At 28.0% G+C, this 16,767-nt stretch overlaps 5 protein-coding genes across 12 annotated transcripts; 3 read left to right on the plus strand and 2 right to left on the minus strand.

The window, feature by feature from the left end:
• Positions 1-136: 136 nt before the first annotated feature.
• LOC124948976 (thioredoxin domain-containing protein 5 homolog) lies at positions 137-3,649 on the plus strand. The gene is made up of 5 exons (XM_047493411.1): positions 137-830; positions 993-1,139; positions 1,221-1,329; positions 1,424-1,714; positions 1,812-3,649. The coding sequence occupies exons 1-5, from the start codon at positions 652-654 to the stop codon at positions 2,271-2,273; spliced, it is 1,188 nt and encodes a 395-aa protein (XP_047349367.1). The 5' UTR covers positions 137-651; the 3' UTR covers positions 2,274-3,649.
• LOC124948972 (tektin-4) lies at positions 1,390-5,596 on the minus strand. The gene is made up of 7 exons (XM_047493402.1): positions 5,432-5,596; positions 4,921-5,213; positions 4,171-4,480; positions 3,381-3,595; positions 3,085-3,307; positions 2,868-3,022; positions 1,390-2,783 (listed from the first exon to the last, which is right to left on the minus strand). The coding sequence occupies exons 1-7, from the start codon at positions 5,495-5,497 to the stop codon at positions 2,570-2,572; spliced, it is 1,476 nt and encodes a 491-aa protein (XP_047349358.1). The 5' UTR covers positions 5,498-5,596; the 3' UTR covers positions 1,390-2,569.
• On the plus strand, positions 3,799-8,626 carry LOC124948973 (aldehyde dehydrogenase 1A1). Of its 3 annotated transcripts, none has more exons than XM_047493404.1 (12): positions 3,799-4,740; positions 5,000-5,137; positions 6,082-6,171; positions 6,254-6,358; positions 6,479-6,580; positions 6,675-6,840; positions 6,971-7,275; positions 7,350-7,452; positions 7,530-7,828; positions 7,918-8,126; positions 8,240-8,314; positions 8,377-8,626. In XM_047493404.1, the coding sequence occupies exons 3-12, from the start codon at positions 6,136-6,138 to the stop codon at positions 8,444-8,446; spliced, it is 1,470 nt and encodes a 489-aa protein (XP_047349360.1). In that variant the 5' UTR covers positions 3,799-4,740; positions 5,000-5,137; positions 6,082-6,135; the 3' UTR covers positions 8,447-8,626. The 3 variants fall into 3 exon arrangements, with proteins under 3 accessions (XP_047349360.1, XP_047349359.1, XP_047349361.1); XM_047493403.1 differs by having other exon boundaries at positions 5,024-5,137; XM_047493405.1 differs by lacking the exons at positions 3,799-4,740; positions 5,000-5,137 and adding an exon at positions 5,369-5,392.
• LOC124948977 (NADH dehydrogenase [ubiquinone] 1 beta subcomplex subunit 2, mitochondrial-like) lies at positions 6,368-11,081 on the minus strand. The gene is made up of 3 exons (XM_047493413.1): positions 10,876-11,081; positions 9,016-9,139; positions 6,368-8,863 (listed from the first exon to the last, which is right to left on the minus strand). Exons 1-3 carry the CDS (start codon positions 10,980-10,982, stop codon positions 8,789-8,791), a joined length of 306 nt encoding a protein of 101 aa, XP_047349369.1. The 5' UTR covers positions 10,983-11,081; the 3' UTR covers positions 6,368-8,788.
• LOC124948974 (cytoplasmic dynein 1 light intermediate chain 1) lies at positions 9,399-15,471 on the plus strand. Of its 6 annotated transcripts, none has more exons than XM_047493408.1 (11): positions 9,399-9,503; positions 11,352-11,529; positions 11,728-11,801; positions 12,047-12,163; positions 12,301-12,531; positions 12,656-12,866; positions 13,008-13,196; positions 13,291-13,405; positions 13,556-13,696; positions 14,534-14,699; positions 14,774-15,471. In XM_047493408.1, exons 2-11 carry the CDS (start codon positions 11,441-11,443, stop codon positions 14,887-14,889), a joined length of 1,449 nt encoding a protein of 482 aa, XP_047349364.1. In that variant the 5' UTR covers positions 9,399-9,503; positions 11,352-11,440; the 3' UTR covers positions 14,890-15,471. The 6 variants fall into 6 exon arrangements, 5 of the variants coding, with proteins under 5 accessions (XP_047349364.1, XP_047349363.1, XP_047349366.1 ...); XM_047493407.1 differs by having other exon boundaries at positions 9,410-9,503; positions 11,297-11,529; XR_007100921.1 differs by lacking the exons at positions 9,399-9,503; positions 14,774-15,471 and adding an exon at positions 14,369-14,458 and having other exon boundaries at positions 10,196-11,529; positions 14,534-14,676.
• The last annotated feature ends 1,296 nt before the right edge of the window (positions 15,472-16,767 follow it).

Here is a 16,767-nt window from a genome sequence, read left to right on the forward strand (position 1 = left end):
TCCAATTTCATACACGTGGATTTAACTTTATAATTTAAAAAGAAATATAAAAATTCTCTCTCTCTCTCTCTCTCTCTCTCTTTCTCTCTATCTCTCTCTCTCTCTCTCTCTCTCTCTCTCTCTCGATCTCTTGTTGATTATTTTGAAACAACGATTGATCTTTTGTTGAATAGATACTATTATGAAGAACGAATGAAAATTTTTATCGTATCTTTTCTAATTATTGAAGAGAGGGGCGTTCAAAGGGGGCGTGAAACAGCAGTTTGAATACGACATAACAATATCGCGTCATGTGGGAGGCGGATTGGGCGGTTTCGATCGGTTTTGTCTACCACTCGTAGAAATTTGACTAAACATTTATTAAAAGTGCTTCGACAATATAAAAAAAAACACAACAATTGTCTTCACGTTCATTCGTGTTTCAATAATATTTCTAATTATGAATATTTAAAGTGAAGAAAGATTTATATATTAAATTGTTTAATGGTAGATGTGTTATAGTTTATAACTTGTGGTGTGAAAGAAAACTTAATGTGTTATATTGGAATTAAACGTTTTTCTTTTTTTACATAAATTATTTTCAAAGAAATCCGTCTTTCTGTGCGCACTTTAACGGTATCCCTTTTTTAAAATATAAATAATTTATTAATCATGTCGGCGAATCTCGTAAATTTTTTTATTTTAAAAAAACAAATTTGCCTACTTTTATTTATGCTGAGTCAAGTCAGCAGTGGACATGAAGACGATATGCACACGATACAATATACAAAAGAGACATTTTTGGATGAAATCAAAAAGAAGAATAGCTTTGTGATGTTTTATGCACCTTGGTATGCAAAGAATATATATACATATATATATATATATATTTATTTCTTTTTTTTTTCTTCTTTTAATTTTTACTTAAATTTATGTCTCGTATTTTTTAAAAATATTATTATATATTCTTGTTCGCTTAGTGTAATTTATTATATTTTTTTTTCTTTTTTTAGGTGTGGTCACTGCCAAAGATTAGGCCCAACATGGGCACAATTAGCTGAAATGTACAACGAAGGAGATAGTAATATAAAAATAGCAAAAGTCGATTGTACCATTGACAGTACTCTTTGTAGCGAGCACGATGTTACTGGTTATCCAACGTATGTATTTTAATAAAATTAACTTTTAATTGTTTCTTAAAAATTTCAATAGACATATACTTTCATGGATGTTGATTACAGACTTAAGTTCTTCAAAGCAGGAGAATCCAAAGGTACTAAGTTTAGAGGGACACGAGATTTACCTTCGTTAACATTTTTTATCAATGATCAATTGGGAGGTGTATCAACGGTACTAATTTTTTACTTTACAATATATTATATTATATATTTTGTTATAATAGTATCTGATTTATAATTATAGATATATGTAATAATTTAATTAGGTAGAAGATAATACACCTTCTCCTCCAGAACCGGTGAATGGTTTATCTGAATTAACGGAAGAATCATTTCATTCTCATGTTGAGAAAGGTTATCACTTTATTAAATTTTATGCGCCTTGGTGTGGCCATTGTCAAAAATTGGCTCCAACATGGGAAGAATTAGCTAACAGTCTTCGTAATGATGATTCTGTTAGTATTTCCAAAGTAGATTGTACTTCATTTAGAAGTATATGTGAGGAATTTGATATAAAAGGATATCCAACTTTACTTTGGATAGAAGATGGAAAGAAGGTAAAAATGTCATTCATATAAAAGAATAATATCTTAAGAAAATAAGATCAGTCATAAGTTTATATATATATATATATATTTTTTTTTTTTTTTTTAGATGTATAAGTATACTGGTCAAAGAACTCATGAAGATTTGAAGGCTTATGTATCAGCGATGCTTAAAAAAAGTGCAGAACAGTCTTTGAATAAAGATAAAAGCTCGGATAGTACCATTCATAATGTATTGAGTTTAACAGGTGATAGCTTTGAACACAGTGTTGAAAAAGGTGTTTCATTTGTTAAATTTTTTGCACCTTGGTGCGGACATTGTAAACGTCTCGCACCAACTTGGGAAGAGCTTGGTAGAAAATTTTTTGCTAATGAAAATGTGCATATAGCCAAAGTGGATTGTACACTTAATACAAGCAAGCAGTTGTGTTATGAACAAGAAGTAGATGGTTTTCCGACATTGTACTTATATCGAAATGGTCGTAAAGTTTCGGAGTATAATGGGCCCCGTAATCTCGATGATCTCTATGGATTTGTCATGAATCATTTACGATCTCACGATGAACTATAATTGCATACATTGTTATTATTATCGTCATAAACATCGTAGGAAATATCTTTAAGAAATGTGTATTATGAAGATTTATGATCAAAGCTTGGTGATTTGTATATTTTATGAACGTACTTTTACATTCGAAGCAACATAGACACACAAGCACAGAGGATAATTGTTATGATCTATTCTGTAATTATCACTATCATAATTTTAACAATGATTATAATGTAAATTATTTTAATTTTAAATAACGGAATTTTGGACTTACTAATATGGCAATTATATCATTAATATACGTGTGCATAGATCATTTAAAATCCTGAAAGCGCTGCGGCTGAAGGGTAGAATGAACGAAGTAATTGTCCACGTTGTCTGTCTATATACAAAGTTTTTCGTTTAATTAATATCTCACGTTCTAAATCACCTCTAGCTTTGACCAAGCCAGCCTGTGTATCCTCGGCACTTTTTAGTTCGCCTAGAGTGGCAGTAACGCGTTCTCCCAGAGATTTAACTTCATCTACGAGCCTTTTGAAAGAAAATTATAATATATACTCTTACTCGCGATTTATAACTTAGTTATTCTTAATAAGAGATATCCATATAACTTACGCGAATTGTGGAACATCGCGGCAACTCTCAACGTTACGTCGTAATAGACGTTCCGATAAGCGTGTCTGTGCCAATTTCATTGCATTATCCAAACCCTTCGTGGATCCTCGAAGTTCTTCGATCAAATTTTCTGTATTCGCGAGTTCCTGTAAACACTAAAACAATTTTCTTCCTATAGTAATTTATAATAATTTATGCGAAATATTATAGTCAATACCCTTTGCAATTCTTTTTCTAACTGTTGACATATTCCTTCTGTTAGATTGATTTGTGCAGCTAACGCAATGTCCACCTGACTCGCTTGATCGCGTAGATCTTTCAGTGATTTTTTATAAATATCACTTAAAGTCGAACGAAGAGTCATTGATCTTTGTCTCACGTTTTCACCGGCGGATAATGTTTCTCGTGTAAAATGTTCGTAACTCGCTGGTGTTGATTGTCTAATAATGATATTAGGAATTTATGAACGATAGATAATATCGTTAAATTATATATTCCCTTGATGTAACTTACTCGGCTGGAAATCTTGTAGCACCGGGCTTCCACAATATGAGAGGTGATTCATTGTTCATTTTGATACAATTAGTATCAATTTTATAAGCATCGATTTTATCGGTCCAATCATTTTCCATTCGCGCTTTAGCTGCCTTCAACTCGATTAATTGCATTTCTATTTGTTCACGAGTCCTATTAAGCAAATCACGTATTTCCGAGCAAAGTGCTACTTCCTGTATATGACAGAAAAAAAAAAAAAAAAAAAAAAAAAAAGACCCATTGAAAAACATAATATAATAGAATGAGTGACGGCGATCAAAAACATTTTTTACTCTGTATTCTTAATCTTAATCTTAATATTAATTGATGATAATCAAAAGTACAAGCGTTAATACCGTTATTACAAAAAGACTGATCTTTGCATTATATATAAAGAAAAAGTAAAGAATCATTGAAATAAAAAAGAAAAAATACAAAAAGAAAAAGAAAAAGATCAAATTGGAAATGTAATTCGATTGTATTAAACATTAAGTTAAAGAAATGTTGATTATTATGTTCTGAATTGTATATCTTATATACAATATGATATATACACGCATACACACTCATACACATTTACAATATGTTCATTTTACATCATTTGGAATAAAAAGGATTTGTCGGATAAATATTTTTTAAGATATAATTTCAAGCAACTTCAATGTACGCAATCATATTTGTGTGTTAAAAAAAAAAAAAAAGAAAGAAAGAAAGAAAGAAAGAAAAAAGAGAAAGAAAAAAAAAAGAAAGATATATTTTAGTTAATAACCTTTGTAAGCTCTTTCTCAACGTTATCTTTAACGAGGTCAGATTCGAGACGAGTACCACGTAATTGCAAAAATTCACCAGCTATAGATTCGGGAACAGTTATAACCGATAGAGATTGTTTCACTCTACGTCTTTCCCCTTCTAATAATGTTATTTCTTCGGTAATATTTTGAAGCGCATTATCTAATTCTAATTTCCATCGATAAACAACATTTGCTCGTGTCCTTAAATGTTCCGTTGTTTCTAATTGGACTTTATCAGCTTCTCTGTATACTCTCTCAATACATTGTTTTGCAGCAAAAGTAGCATGTCTAAAATAAATATTTTTCATTGTTATTTTTCATATTATTTTATCTATATTTTTTTTTTTTTTTTCTTATCTCGTAAAACTGTCTATTCATCATCATAAACACAGTGTAAAATATTGCACTTTTATCTGGAAATAACAATTATCTTACAATAGTTATAGACAAAATTCATACAGATAACAATCTATTATATATAAGCGTGCCTTTAAAGTAAAATATAATCTTATACTTCTATTTACTCAAGTGTATAGTATTTAAGATCTGTAAGTATTAAAAGATATAAGAATTACCTTGAATTCTTCTAATATCTTATATTATTAAAAACAGTTGAAATGCAAATTAATAGCAAAGTAATAGTAAAGGCTGATAATGGTACTATTTAGCATAAAAAAAAAAAAAAAAAAAAAAAAAAAAAAGCGATTTTTTGATCATTCCCGACGTACTGAGCTTTTTGAATATTTTCGTCCGATTGTTGAAAAAATGTATGATTGTGTGCTCTCCATTCGCTTGGACCAAATCTAGTTATAGAATAACGATCTGCAACAGGTCGTAAACCTGTTATACCAGCCTGTGGAGTATATGTAACTTGACCTGTTGCCCATGGAGTAGTTGCATCCATTGGTCCTTCATCTTTCATTGGAAGTTCATCTCCTGGTTGAGGTAAGTACATTGGATTTATTTTTTGTTCATTTGGCTCCTTTTGAACTTCTTCCATCATAGGACAAGGAAGTTTATCCTACAAATAATAATTTATATATATATAAATTATTTTTTCTTTTATATTCTAAAAAAGAAAATTAGGAAACTACGATGGGACAGAGTTAAATATTAAAATATAAAATTTTTTTCAAGAAAAAAATATTTTTTCTATTCAAAAGAAAGTTTGGACAGTCCTGTTCTACGATAATCGCATAAGTACAATTAAGATATACCATGATTATTAATAAAATATACCTCTTTTATAACGCGTTCATCAATTTGTAAATCATCGCATGAATTTTTCTCTTCGACGTTTAACATTTTTTAATTTTTTTTTTTTTTTTCTTTTTTTTTTTCTTTTCTCTTATTTATTACTTCCGATAAACAATTAGTACAAAAAAAAAAGGCATTGAGATAATAATTTTTATTTATTACTTGTATATATGTTATCTGAAGATAATATTTATGATGATCGAAAAATGTAATTGTCTAAAATTCTATTTTTCGTCTGTTTCTAAGGTTATGTTATTATTGATCTATCAAAAGTCTAAGAAATCAAAATATTTTTTTTTATGAGTATATATTAGGTTGGAAACTATGAAACGGGCGTTTTTGTTTAGCGTTTTATTTTCATTCAACGCCCGTTTCATAGTTTCCAATTTAATATTTTTTATATACACTAATAATCGACATATGTAAATATTTAAATATATATATATATATACATATAGAGAGAGAGAAAGAAAGAAAGAGAGAAAGTCATATAATTATGATTTCTTAATAAATTTTATCTTATTAGCGATATGTTTCTTTTTATTTTTATTATCTCTAAGTAATATATATAGGTATATTTTCTTCGATTATATAAGGAAGATTTCTTGTTCATTATTCATTGTGATTTTCAGTGGTATTCGTCGAATTAAGCATCAAAAGAAATTAATGATATAAAGTATATAATCATGTCGATTTCGAAAGTCAATATTAAATATACTCAGGTAAATGAATATTTTAATCAATAGAAGTTAAAAGTAATCATATAAAATTTTTAATATTATTATTAATTGTTAAAATTAATAGTTGTTCATTAACAATGAGTTTGTGAATGCTGAAAGTGGAAAAAAATTTTCGACCATAAATCCTGCTAATGGGGAAGTAATCGCTCAAATTTCTGAAGGTGATGAGGTATTATTGAAATTTTTTTTTTCTTTTCTTTCTTTCTTTTTTTTTTCTTTTTTTTTTGTTTTTTTTTTTTTATCAAATTTAAGATTTACAAAGTGAAAAATTTTTAACGTATCTTCATAGGCTGATGTTAATAAAGCTGTAGCAGCTGCAAAAAAAGCATTTTCAAGATGTTCAGAATGGAGAACAATGGATGCATCACTCAGAGGAAAGCTTATACACAAAGTATTATTATTTATGTGTTTTTAATATATTAGTTATAAATGTATATAATTATATTATATTCTTCATAAATATACTGTTCTGTGTCTTTATTCAGTTTACGGATCTTGTACAGCGAGATTTAAATTACATAGCAAGTCTTGACACAATTGATAATGGAAAAACATATGCTGATGCTGTTAATGATATAAAATTTAGCATAGATGTGCTTCGTTATTACGCTGGATGGTCTGATAAAATACATGGTCAAACTATTCCTGCAGGTAAATTCAATAATATTATATTAAAAATTATATTATCTTTATATACATATATATATATATATATATATATATATATATATATATATATATTAGAAAAAAATAATAATTTTCTGATACTATTACTTTCTAGATGGTTCTTCTATTGTATTTACACGTAAGGAACCAGTAGGAGTCGTTGGTCAAATCATCCCATGGAATTATCCATTTATGATGTTAGCATGGAAATTTGCTATGGCTTTAGCTGCAGGTTGTACCATTGTTCTGAAACCAGCTGAACAAACCCCATTAAGTGCTTTGTATGCAGCTGCATTAATCAAAGAGGCAGGATTCCCACCTGGTGTTGTTAATATTATTACAGGATATGGACAAACGGCAGGAGCTGCTATAGCTAAACATCCAGATATTAACAAAGTCACTTTCACAGGATCAGTTGAAGTAATTATCGTATTTTTATCGTTTTGTATAATATCTTTAAATTTTGCCATTAAATATCATTTTGTTATTTTTAGGTTGGCCATCTTATCATGGAAGCTTCTGCCAAAAGTAATCTCAAACGAGTGAGTCTTGAATTAGGTGGTAAAAGTCCGCTTGTTATCTTCGATGACTTTGATGGTAAATATATATATAATTATTATGAATTAAATTTATATCAAAGAAAGATAAAAATAAATGGAATAAAAATATTTTAGTTAAGGAAGCTGCTGCGATAGCCCATGATGCTATATTTGCAAATCATGGTCAGAGTTGTTGTGCAGGGTCACGTACGTTTGTACAATCAAAGATATACGATGAATTTGTAGATTATGCAAAACAATTAGCTCTTAAAGTAAAACTTGGAGATCCCTTTAATTCTGAAACAAAACAGGGACCACAAGTTGATGAAAAGATGTTTAATAAAGTTCTGCATTTTATAAAATCTGGAAAAGAGGAAGGAGCTGTATTGGAAACAGGTGGCGAACGTTATGGTAATGTTGGCTTTTTTATAAAGGTATTGATATTTTATTTCATTAAATTATTATATATTTTGTTGTTTATTTTACAATTTTCTAAAATATAAAATTGTAATTATGTTAAAAGCCTACCATTTTTTCCAATGTAACGGATAAAATGAAAATTGCTACTGAAGAAATTTTCGGTCCGGTACAATGTATTTTGAAGTTTGATACTATGGAAGAAGTTATTGAACGTGCTAATAAAACTACGTATGGTCTTGCTGCTGGTATATTAACTAATAATATTGATAAAGCAATAACATTTGCAAAGGCAGTGGAAGCTGGAAGTATTTGGTAAGAAAATAATAATTTTTTATATTATTATGTTCATCCATATGATAATTTATAATTACTAATATGCATGAAGAAAAATGATGAATAGTGTATAAAATGGTATTCTAATTTAGGGTGAATCATTATGATGTTATAACACCACAAACACCATTCGGTGGATACAAAAAGTCAGGAATAGGACGTGAAATGTAAGTTATTATCAAACTAAAATCTTTAAAATAAGATATTATGATTAAAATGTATGTTTCAGGGGAGAAGAAGGTTTAAAAGAATACCTTGAAACTAAAACAATTTCTATTAGAGTGCCAACATGTAATTAAATAATATTATATATATATATATATATGTATGTAAAGCATAACAATTAAATCTTGAAATGTTGTTTTTTTTGGTATTGATTTTTAATTAGACATAAACAAAACAATAATTAGATTTATATGGTTTATATGGTGTATAAATATTATTGAATAAAGTGCTTTTAATAGCAACTTTTATAAGTAGTACAAGTTTATTAATTTACTATACAATTGTACTACAAATAATTCCACTTTATTTTTATAGTAGTGTACCTACTATTTTAGAATCCTAGGCAAAGGTTTATCTTGTTACTCAGATTTATTGACAGAATAGAAAACAAATTATCTACAGAAATATACTGTTGATCAATCATAATCGTCTGGTGGTATTCCTAATTCTTCATCTGTCCATTTTGATGGATTTGGATATTCAAAATGTCCCTAAGCATATAACATTGAAATAATTAAATTATTTCTTTCTTTCAATTTATTAAAAAATATTATCTTCTTAATGATATCTCAGATATCATTTAGATAGATAAATAGAATTTTTAATAAACATTGAAAGTCATAAAATATATCATATTACTTACAATAAGATGTTTATAATCGTGCCACATTCTATATAAAAACCACCACCATGCAATGCCGCCAAGAACTTCAGCTGCTAATATAAAATGTTTATTTGGTTCTTTGGTTATTTCTCTATAAGACCATCTAAAAATTTGAGAAGAGGATATTTAAATAATATAAATAATATAAAGTAATACATGCTAGAAAGAAAAGAATAGTATTATAATAATTGTATTAAAAGTTACTGAATTTATTGATAAATAGATATCTTTTTTATTTTGAATATGATCTCAATAGAATCATAATCATAAATCTTACACGGCTGTTTACATTACACGTTTTCGTTCGATGCGTGTTTGACTACAGCGACACGTATGGCTAAAATAGGAACTACAAACACAAGCGGGGAACATTATTCTCATTATGCGTCTATCGTCGTATCAGTGTACAAGTTTGTGTTACGTATAATATCTCACGCGTATATAACAATTGATTTTGTTAGGTTAAAGTAAGTAGTGTTCCGTCTTGCAGTGATCTAACGATGTCGATATGCTTTTATTTCTCGATAAATGCATAAAGAATAATATTGAGAATATAAGGGAACATAATTGACATTGATAAAATAATTAGTGAATATTTATTATATTATTATTGCATAATATCAATATTAGTAATAATATAAAGTGGATTACTTTTACAGAGAAAACCATAAAAGAAATAGTGCAAGAGATTAAAATCTCATAGATAACATGGAAACGAATTCGTCTTTTGATCTTTATAAAAATAGTATATAATATATAAATGTATATTCACTAATTATTATTTTTGAAGGAATAATGAATAAATGTATGTATTTTCTATATGCATTTGTCATCAAATTAAATTGTATCGATACTGTATCCAATTTAGCACAGATTACCGCGAAATTCATGTCAAAGAAAGATTATTTTAATTTACGTCGATACGATAAAAAAATCATTGGAATTTATTTAACCTCTTCTAATCTGTTATTTCTAAATTACGAATTTGGATGTTTCTCAATATGTTACCCATTACTTATAGAATCTCTACGTTTCTATTCTATAAAATATAAAAGGAATTACAAAATTTTTTCGTAATTTAATAATATTTTGATATGAACGATCGAATACGTATTTTCTTTTTTTTTTTTTTTTTCCGTAGAATCATTTCTTTAAAGCTTATTAAAGTTATCGAATGAGTTACTGTAGCTTTTTCGTACGAGCACAATACACGGGTGAAATGGATTTCTTTGCATTTCAAATGGTTCAGAAAATTTAATCATTAGCTATATTACATTTGACAAGCAAGCAAACAATCGCTACTATGATATACTATTATACTATTCGAACGTATATATAAAAATCAGTAGTGAGAGCTTATATTTTTTGCCACAAATGTCGAGGGGCGCCACATCAAAAAAATTTTCCTTCGCAAGAAATGTCACAAAAACAAGATTTACTCCAGTAATGAGAACAGGCGTAATTCTTTATCAATTTTTAATGAACAAGGTCTCATTTCAAGGACGAAAGTTTAACCTATAACCTCGATTTTTCGAATTTTTGAAAACTTTATTTTCCTTCAGAAAAATCGTCTCATAGAATGATATTTTTTTCAGAGAACAGTTTATACACAAATAAAAAACTTTTTAAAAAATTCAAAAAAGGAGATTCCTGGATGAAAATTTTGTCTTTAAGATGAGATCTCGTTCGTTAAAATCGATCAAGTATTACGTTTATTCTCATTTTTGACGTAAAGCATGATAAAATCAGGAGTGATGAATAGCCTCTTTTATTTTATCAATTATAAATCAAAAATTAACATAACCTTTATAAAATATTATGTAACACAATGGTACTTACTCTCCATGTGATGAAAATCGAATAGGTTGATTATTCATTAAAATATTTTTCCTCTTCACATGTTTCGACGTGTGCTTCAAAAGATTTAAACCTCTTGAGATTAACATTGTTACAAATCGAGATTTAAAACGTCGTACAATTCTATCACGATCGTTATAAACAAAGTTTATAAAATTAATAAGATGTTACATGTTCTAGGTAACGTTAATTTTTACGTTGCAATTGAATGCCCTCTATGATTTATTTTCTGAAATAGAACGAATTGTGTTAGAATTGCCGATAATGTAGAGTGAAACGATAGAGAATAATATATCAGATTGATATTCATATATTCGTATACATATATTTATGAAGAAGTAAAGTAGTTTTTATTTTTTTGTTTTTGTTTGTTTGTTTGTTTTTTTTCCATAATATACATCAGACGACAAATGTTCTACTAGAATAATCTTCGTATTATTTGCATTCATATGAAAAAGCGACGATCGGTAAGAAATAAAGTTAGTTGCGAACCGCACCCGCTTTCTGCGCACAATCGATAGTGCATTTCGTTTCTGTCAAATGGATAATGGCAGCGACGATGATTGATACGATGGCACAAAGTAATGGATTTCAATCGAAAAAGAAAGAAGATCCAGAAAATAAAGACAATTTGTGGTACGTTCAATGATTAACCATCGATAAATATTTCTAATCTATTTATCACGTTAATTTTGATGATTCTTTTTTCCTCTTTTCTTTTCCTCTTTTCTTTTTTTTTCCGTATATACGCTCGCAATATTTTACACATGTTCGCATGCAGAACAAATGAGTAATCGTTTCGAAATAAATATTTTCCATTAATATATTTTACAGGTCCTCTATTCTAGCAGAGGTACAGAATAGCGGAAATAACAAACTGCCATCGAACAAGAATGTCCTTGTCTTAGGTAAATTGTAATTTGCTGATTATATTTAAATGTAACGTTTGACGCCGACTCGTCGTGCATGTTAAGTATGTGTATATAAGAATGCATACTAAGTAAGTGTGTCCGTATTAGAGTGAGAAAGAATATGAAATTTATTTCCCTCGGTTATTTGGCCTTCTTTATGTGTCATCATAAGAGTTAGAAATAATGATGACATCATAACTTTACTCATAGCCATAAAGACAAATTTTATTATTTATTTTTAGGTGACAACGAAAGTGGTAAAACAACTCTTATCGCAAAATTACAAGGAGTGGAAGATCCAAAGAAAGGCTCTGGTTTAGAGTTTGCGTATATCGATGTAAGAGATGATTATAGAGATGGTAGGTTTACAATTTTTATATATATATATATATATATTTCTTTTTTTTTTTTTTTAAGTCACTATCTTGAGGATAAGTTATCAAATTTTGTAACATAAATTTTTTCTTTTTTCTTTTCTTTTTTTTTTTTTTTATAGATCAAACAAGATTATCCGTGTGGGTCTTGGATGGTGATCCAGGTCATGCTAATTTGCTGAGATTCGCGCTAAATGCAGAAAGATTTCCGCATACGCTTGTTATGTTAGTAGCCGCAATGACCACGCCATGGGCTATTCTTGATCAATTACAGGCATGGGCTGCTTTATTAGGCGATCATGTTGATAAATTATCTATAGATAATGATTCTAGGCAACGATGCAGGCAACAAAGTAAGTGATCATTATCATTAATGTTAAATCATTGTTTTTCATTATACGTTATGTTGCATTAAGTATATAGAATGTAGAATATTTGAGGAATATGTAGATTTATGAAAGGATTTCTTTCAATCAGACATTAAAAAATGGCAAGAGTATACCGAACCTGGTGATGAACTAGATCCAGGAAGTCCTTTGAGACGTACTAGTCGTAATCTTGATGACGAAACAACTGATAATTTACCTTTACCAGAAGCTGTACTTACAACCAATTTAGGCCTAGACATTGTCGTGGTTATAACTAAAACTGATTACATGTCTACCCTTGAGAAGGAACACGATTATAAGTAAGAATTAATTTAAATTATAAAAATATATTTAAGATTTTCTTTTTTTCTTTTTTGTTTCCTTTCTTTTTTTTTTTTTTTCTTTTTTCTCTCTGTAAACAAATATAACATTTTGTTATGATACTGATATTGTGCTTTCAGAGATGAAGATTTTGATTTTATGCAACAATGGATTAGGCGATTCTGTTTGCAATATGGTGCAGGTCTTTTCTATACATCAGTAAAAGAAGATAAAAACTGTGATCTATTGTATAAATACCTTACACATAGAATTTATTCATTACCTTTCAGAACGCCTGCTTTAGTGGTTGAAAAAGATGCAGTTCTTATGTAAGTATTTATATTTGTCTGGGGAAAAAAAAAAAAAAAAAAAAAAAGAAAAAACAACTTTTGCAGTGTTACATGTATCTTTGAAATATCGTAGTCCTGCTGGTTGGGATAATATGAAAAAGATCAGCATCCTTCATGAAAATTTACAATCGATGAAACCGAACGATTATTATCGCGATATTATTACACAACCTGCGACAAATAGAAAGGTGAATTTTTGTGTATATTTTTCATTCAATTATTATTTTTTATTATTATTATTATTATTATTATTATTATTATTATTATTATAATTATTAATATATTGTTATGATATGATCATCCATGGGAATCTATAAAATCAATAAATATAATTATAGTGTGTGGCAAGGGAAGTAGAAGTTCAAGCGGAAGATGAACAAGCATTTTTAGCAAGACAGCAAGCTACGTCATCAGGTTTGAAGGATCCAACACGTTCACCTACAACAAGGAACCAGGCAAGCCTCGGCCCAGTTATACAGGTTGTACCATTTATAATTAGAGCATGCTCCTCGTTTTGCATATTATTAACTAAAGATCCTGAAGTTATATACAATGGTAATATAATAATATTAATTTATTAAATTAATTTCAATAAATAATATTGTGGGTCGATTTTTGTTCCCGTTTATGTATTTTTGTTCATCAAGTGAAAAACAGTTTTGTTTATTTTTTTTTTCTTTTTTTTTTTTTTTTTTTTTTTTGAATACCTTTTCATCTTGCTTAACAAAAATTTATTATACTTATTATTGGTTCAATACGATTGTGAAAGTATTAGGAAAATCCAATGTGTTTGTCTTTAGCATTATCATTACATAATGCTTTTCCATGAAGTTTACTTAGTCCAGTTTTATATGTGCAACTGTCATTTTTTACATTTTATGCTTTTCCCCATCAAATCCATCTACTTTACCTAATATTTCTATGTTTATATTTGTATTTCATTGTAAAGAGATTTAAAATTGTTATTTTCATCATTAAATATTGCTTATGTTATTTGATAAATAGGGACTAACATTTGTCTCGTATATAAATTTATAGTACATATAATATTTTTCATCAGAAACACACACACACACACACACACACACACACATATACACACACGTATACATACCAATCTTCTTTTATGTTTGTATTATTTAATGTTCAAGAGTCCTTGCTGTTTGCATCTCAGCAACATGAAATAGGATCATCATGAGCTTATTGCAGTTAACGTTCAAAAGCATGTTCTAATCCATGTGGTATAATCTGTTATTCATGAGCATAAGATTGCATATAGTCTCTTTAAGCACGGCTACTAAATTTTTCATGAATAGGTTGCATCGCCAAACAAGAAATTGGATTCTAAAGGTACCGGTACTACTGCTGCAGGAGAGGGTGTATTAGCTAATTTCTTCAACTCTCTTCTTTACAAAAAGACTGCTACACCACCGGGTGTCCCAGGATCACCAGGAAGTATAGGTGCGAGTCCTGTTAAGCTTGGTGCGTAGTTAGTTCCAATTATATGCTATTGTTTGACATAATATATTAATAAAATATATGTTTATATATTTCAGATAGTACACCTGTAGATAAGGCAACAATGTGCAATGATGCGGCAGCGGAATTAGATCGTCTTACACAAACCAAGAAAATATCTCCACCAAATTTAAATTCATCATCTGAATGTTAAAGGAATAAATACTCTCTCTCTCTCTCTTTTTTTTTCTTTTTTTTTCTTTTTTGCGATCCATCTGTCGAAAAAAAAAAAGACAATATAGGAATCTGCAATATATTAATTTCATTATAATCAAAAGGTCAATGTGTACACAAATAATGCTTAACTTATCGTCTATCGGATAGGGTACTTGAAATATCTTCATGTTCTAACAACAATGAAGATACTGAAGTATTTCGTATTAACTATTCAATTCAGTATATATATATACACACCATGATATTCGGTACTATTTTATTTATTTTTTCTATTTATGTTTAAGATTGCATCTATTGCATAATAATCAACGAGACCTATTTGACTTTTAATTATTTCATACTTTTAGGAAGATCAGATTAAATAAAATCTCTAATTAGGCAGCTTGAAGATATATTCTTACAATTTAATCATGTATATCAAGATGAATAATTATGATCAAAATAATATAGTTGCCTTCTATTTCATATAATAAACAAGTAGCACAAAATGCTATGTTTTAGCTTAAGCGTAGATGGTTTTTATCGTTTCTAAAGCTTATAATAAAAAAATTAATATCGATTCGTTTGGTTATCTCTTATAATTAATATATTGTAATATGCAAATATTACTTACCTATTAAATTGTTTTTTTTTTTTTTTTTTTTTTTTTTTTTTTTTTTTTTTTTTTTTTTTTTTTTTTTTTTTTTTTTTTTTTTTATAAGTTACTTCCATTAATAATATTAACGCAAAATTTCAATTTAGGATGGGTCGCAAAATATAATGAAAAATAGCAATCGATCGTTATGGGTAGTTGTCGATTGAAGAAAAATTTTCAAAGTTGCTAAAGCAGCCTTAAATTGTTTTATTCTATCAAGCATGAAGAATATAATTATAAAGAAGAAATATTTCGAAACACGTAAAGATGATCTTGAGGTAAATAATATAAAAAAATACTTAATATAATAGCAAATTTTGTGAATTACGTTTACGCACATGCCCTGTAATGTTTCTTTTTAGTAAATTATTTAGCAATTCATTTAGATGAATAAGTCAACAAATTTGTTTTTTTTTCTCTTTTTTTTTATTTTCATTTTTTCTTTTTTTTTTCTACTGCCAACTGGATGCATATTATTTTTTTTATGGATAAAAGCAGAGACATCTTTAATAAATCTCTCTAATATCATGCATAATATATACATATATATACATATATACATATATATATATATATATATATATATATATATATATATATATATGTATAAATATAAATATAAATATACTGAGAGTTTGTAATACTGCTTTTTTTTTTTTTTTTTGACAATAGTTCTTCTGTATGTTCGGTCTAATTTATGAAGTGCCGTTATTATCATAGATGGATTAAACCGATACATGGAAGGATTTTATACAAGTTGTCATTTTGTAGTATTTCACAGAGATCGAAAGATCGTATGTGCTCAAAGATGCTACATGACAGACTGGAAAACATGTTTTTTTAAAGAAGCATGTTAATGCGATATACATATTAATACTTTTTTTGTCGCGCGTTCTTTAGAGACTATATTTATCTAATAACAAATTTTGTACATTCAGTTGACGTAACTAATGGCTTCATCTATGTAAAATCACTCTCCTATCCTTGATGAAAATAAATAATTTTTCATAATACTTTATATTGTAGATTGTTTTAAATCCTAATTATTATATTTTAGTCATTTGTTGCTTAAAAAAGAAAAAAAAATCTAATTCATAAAAATTTTCATATTTGTTGATATATTACGTTAATATTCTTCAAAAGGCATTTATTTGGCAATTTTGTATTTTATAATAGTACAATATATGTTAACATGATCTATATATATATAAAATAATAATA

Source organism: Vespa velutina, chromosome 4 (assembly GCF_912470025.1).
Source record: "Vespa velutina chromosome 4, iVesVel2.1, whole genome shotgun sequence".
Taxonomy (NCBI): Eukaryota; Metazoa; Arthropoda; class Insecta; order Hymenoptera; family Vespidae; genus Vespa; species Vespa velutina.

What these genes read in the sequence shown, in the direction of transcription:
- LOC124948976 (XM_047493411.1), top strand. Translation starts at nt 652, where the DNA reads ATGTCGGCGAATCTCGTAAATTTTTTTATTTTAAAAAAACAAATTTGC. An exon ending in GTGATGTTTTATGCACCTTG is followed by an intron (nt 831 to 992) that starts GTATGCAAAGAA and finishes TTCTTTTTTTAG; the next exon opens with GTGTGGTCACTGCCAAAGAT. An exon ending in AATTGGGAGGTGTATCAACG is followed by an intron (nt 1,330 to 1,423) that starts GTACTAATTTTT and finishes TAATTTAATTAG; the next exon opens with GTAGAAGATAATACACCTTC.
- LOC124948972 (XM_047493402.1), bottom strand. Translation starts at nt 5,497, where the DNA reads ATGTTAAACGTCGAAGAGAAAAATTCATGCGATGATTTACAAATTGAT. An exon ending in GCTACAAGATTTCCAGCCGA is followed by an intron (nt 3,308 to 3,380) that starts GTAAGTTACATC and finishes TATCATTATTAG; the next exon opens with ACAATCAACACCAGCGAGTT. An exon ending in CGCGATGTTCCACAATTCGC is followed by an intron (nt 2,784 to 2,867) that starts GTAAGTTATATG and finishes TTCTTTCAAAAG; the next exon opens with GCTCGTAGATGAAGTTAAAT.
- LOC124948973 (XM_047493404.1), top strand. Translation starts at nt 6,136, where the DNA reads ATGTCGATTTCGAAAGTCAATATTAAATATACTCAG. An exon ending in TATCTTCGATGACTTTGATG is followed by an intron (nt 7,453 to 7,529) that starts GTAAATATATAT and finishes AAAATATTTTAG; the next exon opens with TTAAGGAAGCTGCTGCGATA. An exon ending in ATGTTGGCTTTTTTATAAAG is followed by an intron (nt 7,829 to 7,917) that starts GTATTGATATTT and finishes TTATGTTAAAAG; the next exon opens with CCTACCATTTTTTCCAATGT.
- LOC124948977 (XM_047493413.1), bottom strand. Translation starts at nt 10,982, where the DNA reads ATGTTAATCTCAAGAGGTTTAAATCTTTTGAAGCACACGTCGAAACAT. An exon ending in CGATTTTCATCACATGGAGA is followed by an intron (nt 9,140 to 10,875) that starts GTAAGTACCATT and finishes TCAAATTTTTAG; the next exon opens with ATGGTCTTATAGAGAAATAA. An exon ending in ACGATTATAAACATCTTATT is followed by an intron (nt 8,864 to 9,015) that starts GTAAGTAATATG and finishes TTATATGCTTAG; the next exon opens with GGACATTTTGAATATCCAAA.
- LOC124948974 (XM_047493408.1), top strand. Translation starts at nt 11,441, where the DNA reads ATGGCAGCGACGATGATTGATACGATGGCACAAAGTAATGGATTTCAA. An exon ending in CAAGAATGTCCTTGTCTTAG is followed by an intron (nt 11,802 to 12,046) that starts GTAAATTGTAAT and finishes ATTTATTTTTAG; the next exon opens with GTGACAACGAAAGTGGTAAA. An exon ending in AAGAGATGATTATAGAGATG is followed by an intron (nt 12,164 to 12,300) that starts GTAGGTTTACAA and finishes TTTTTTTTATAG; the next exon opens with ATCAAACAAGATTATCCGTG.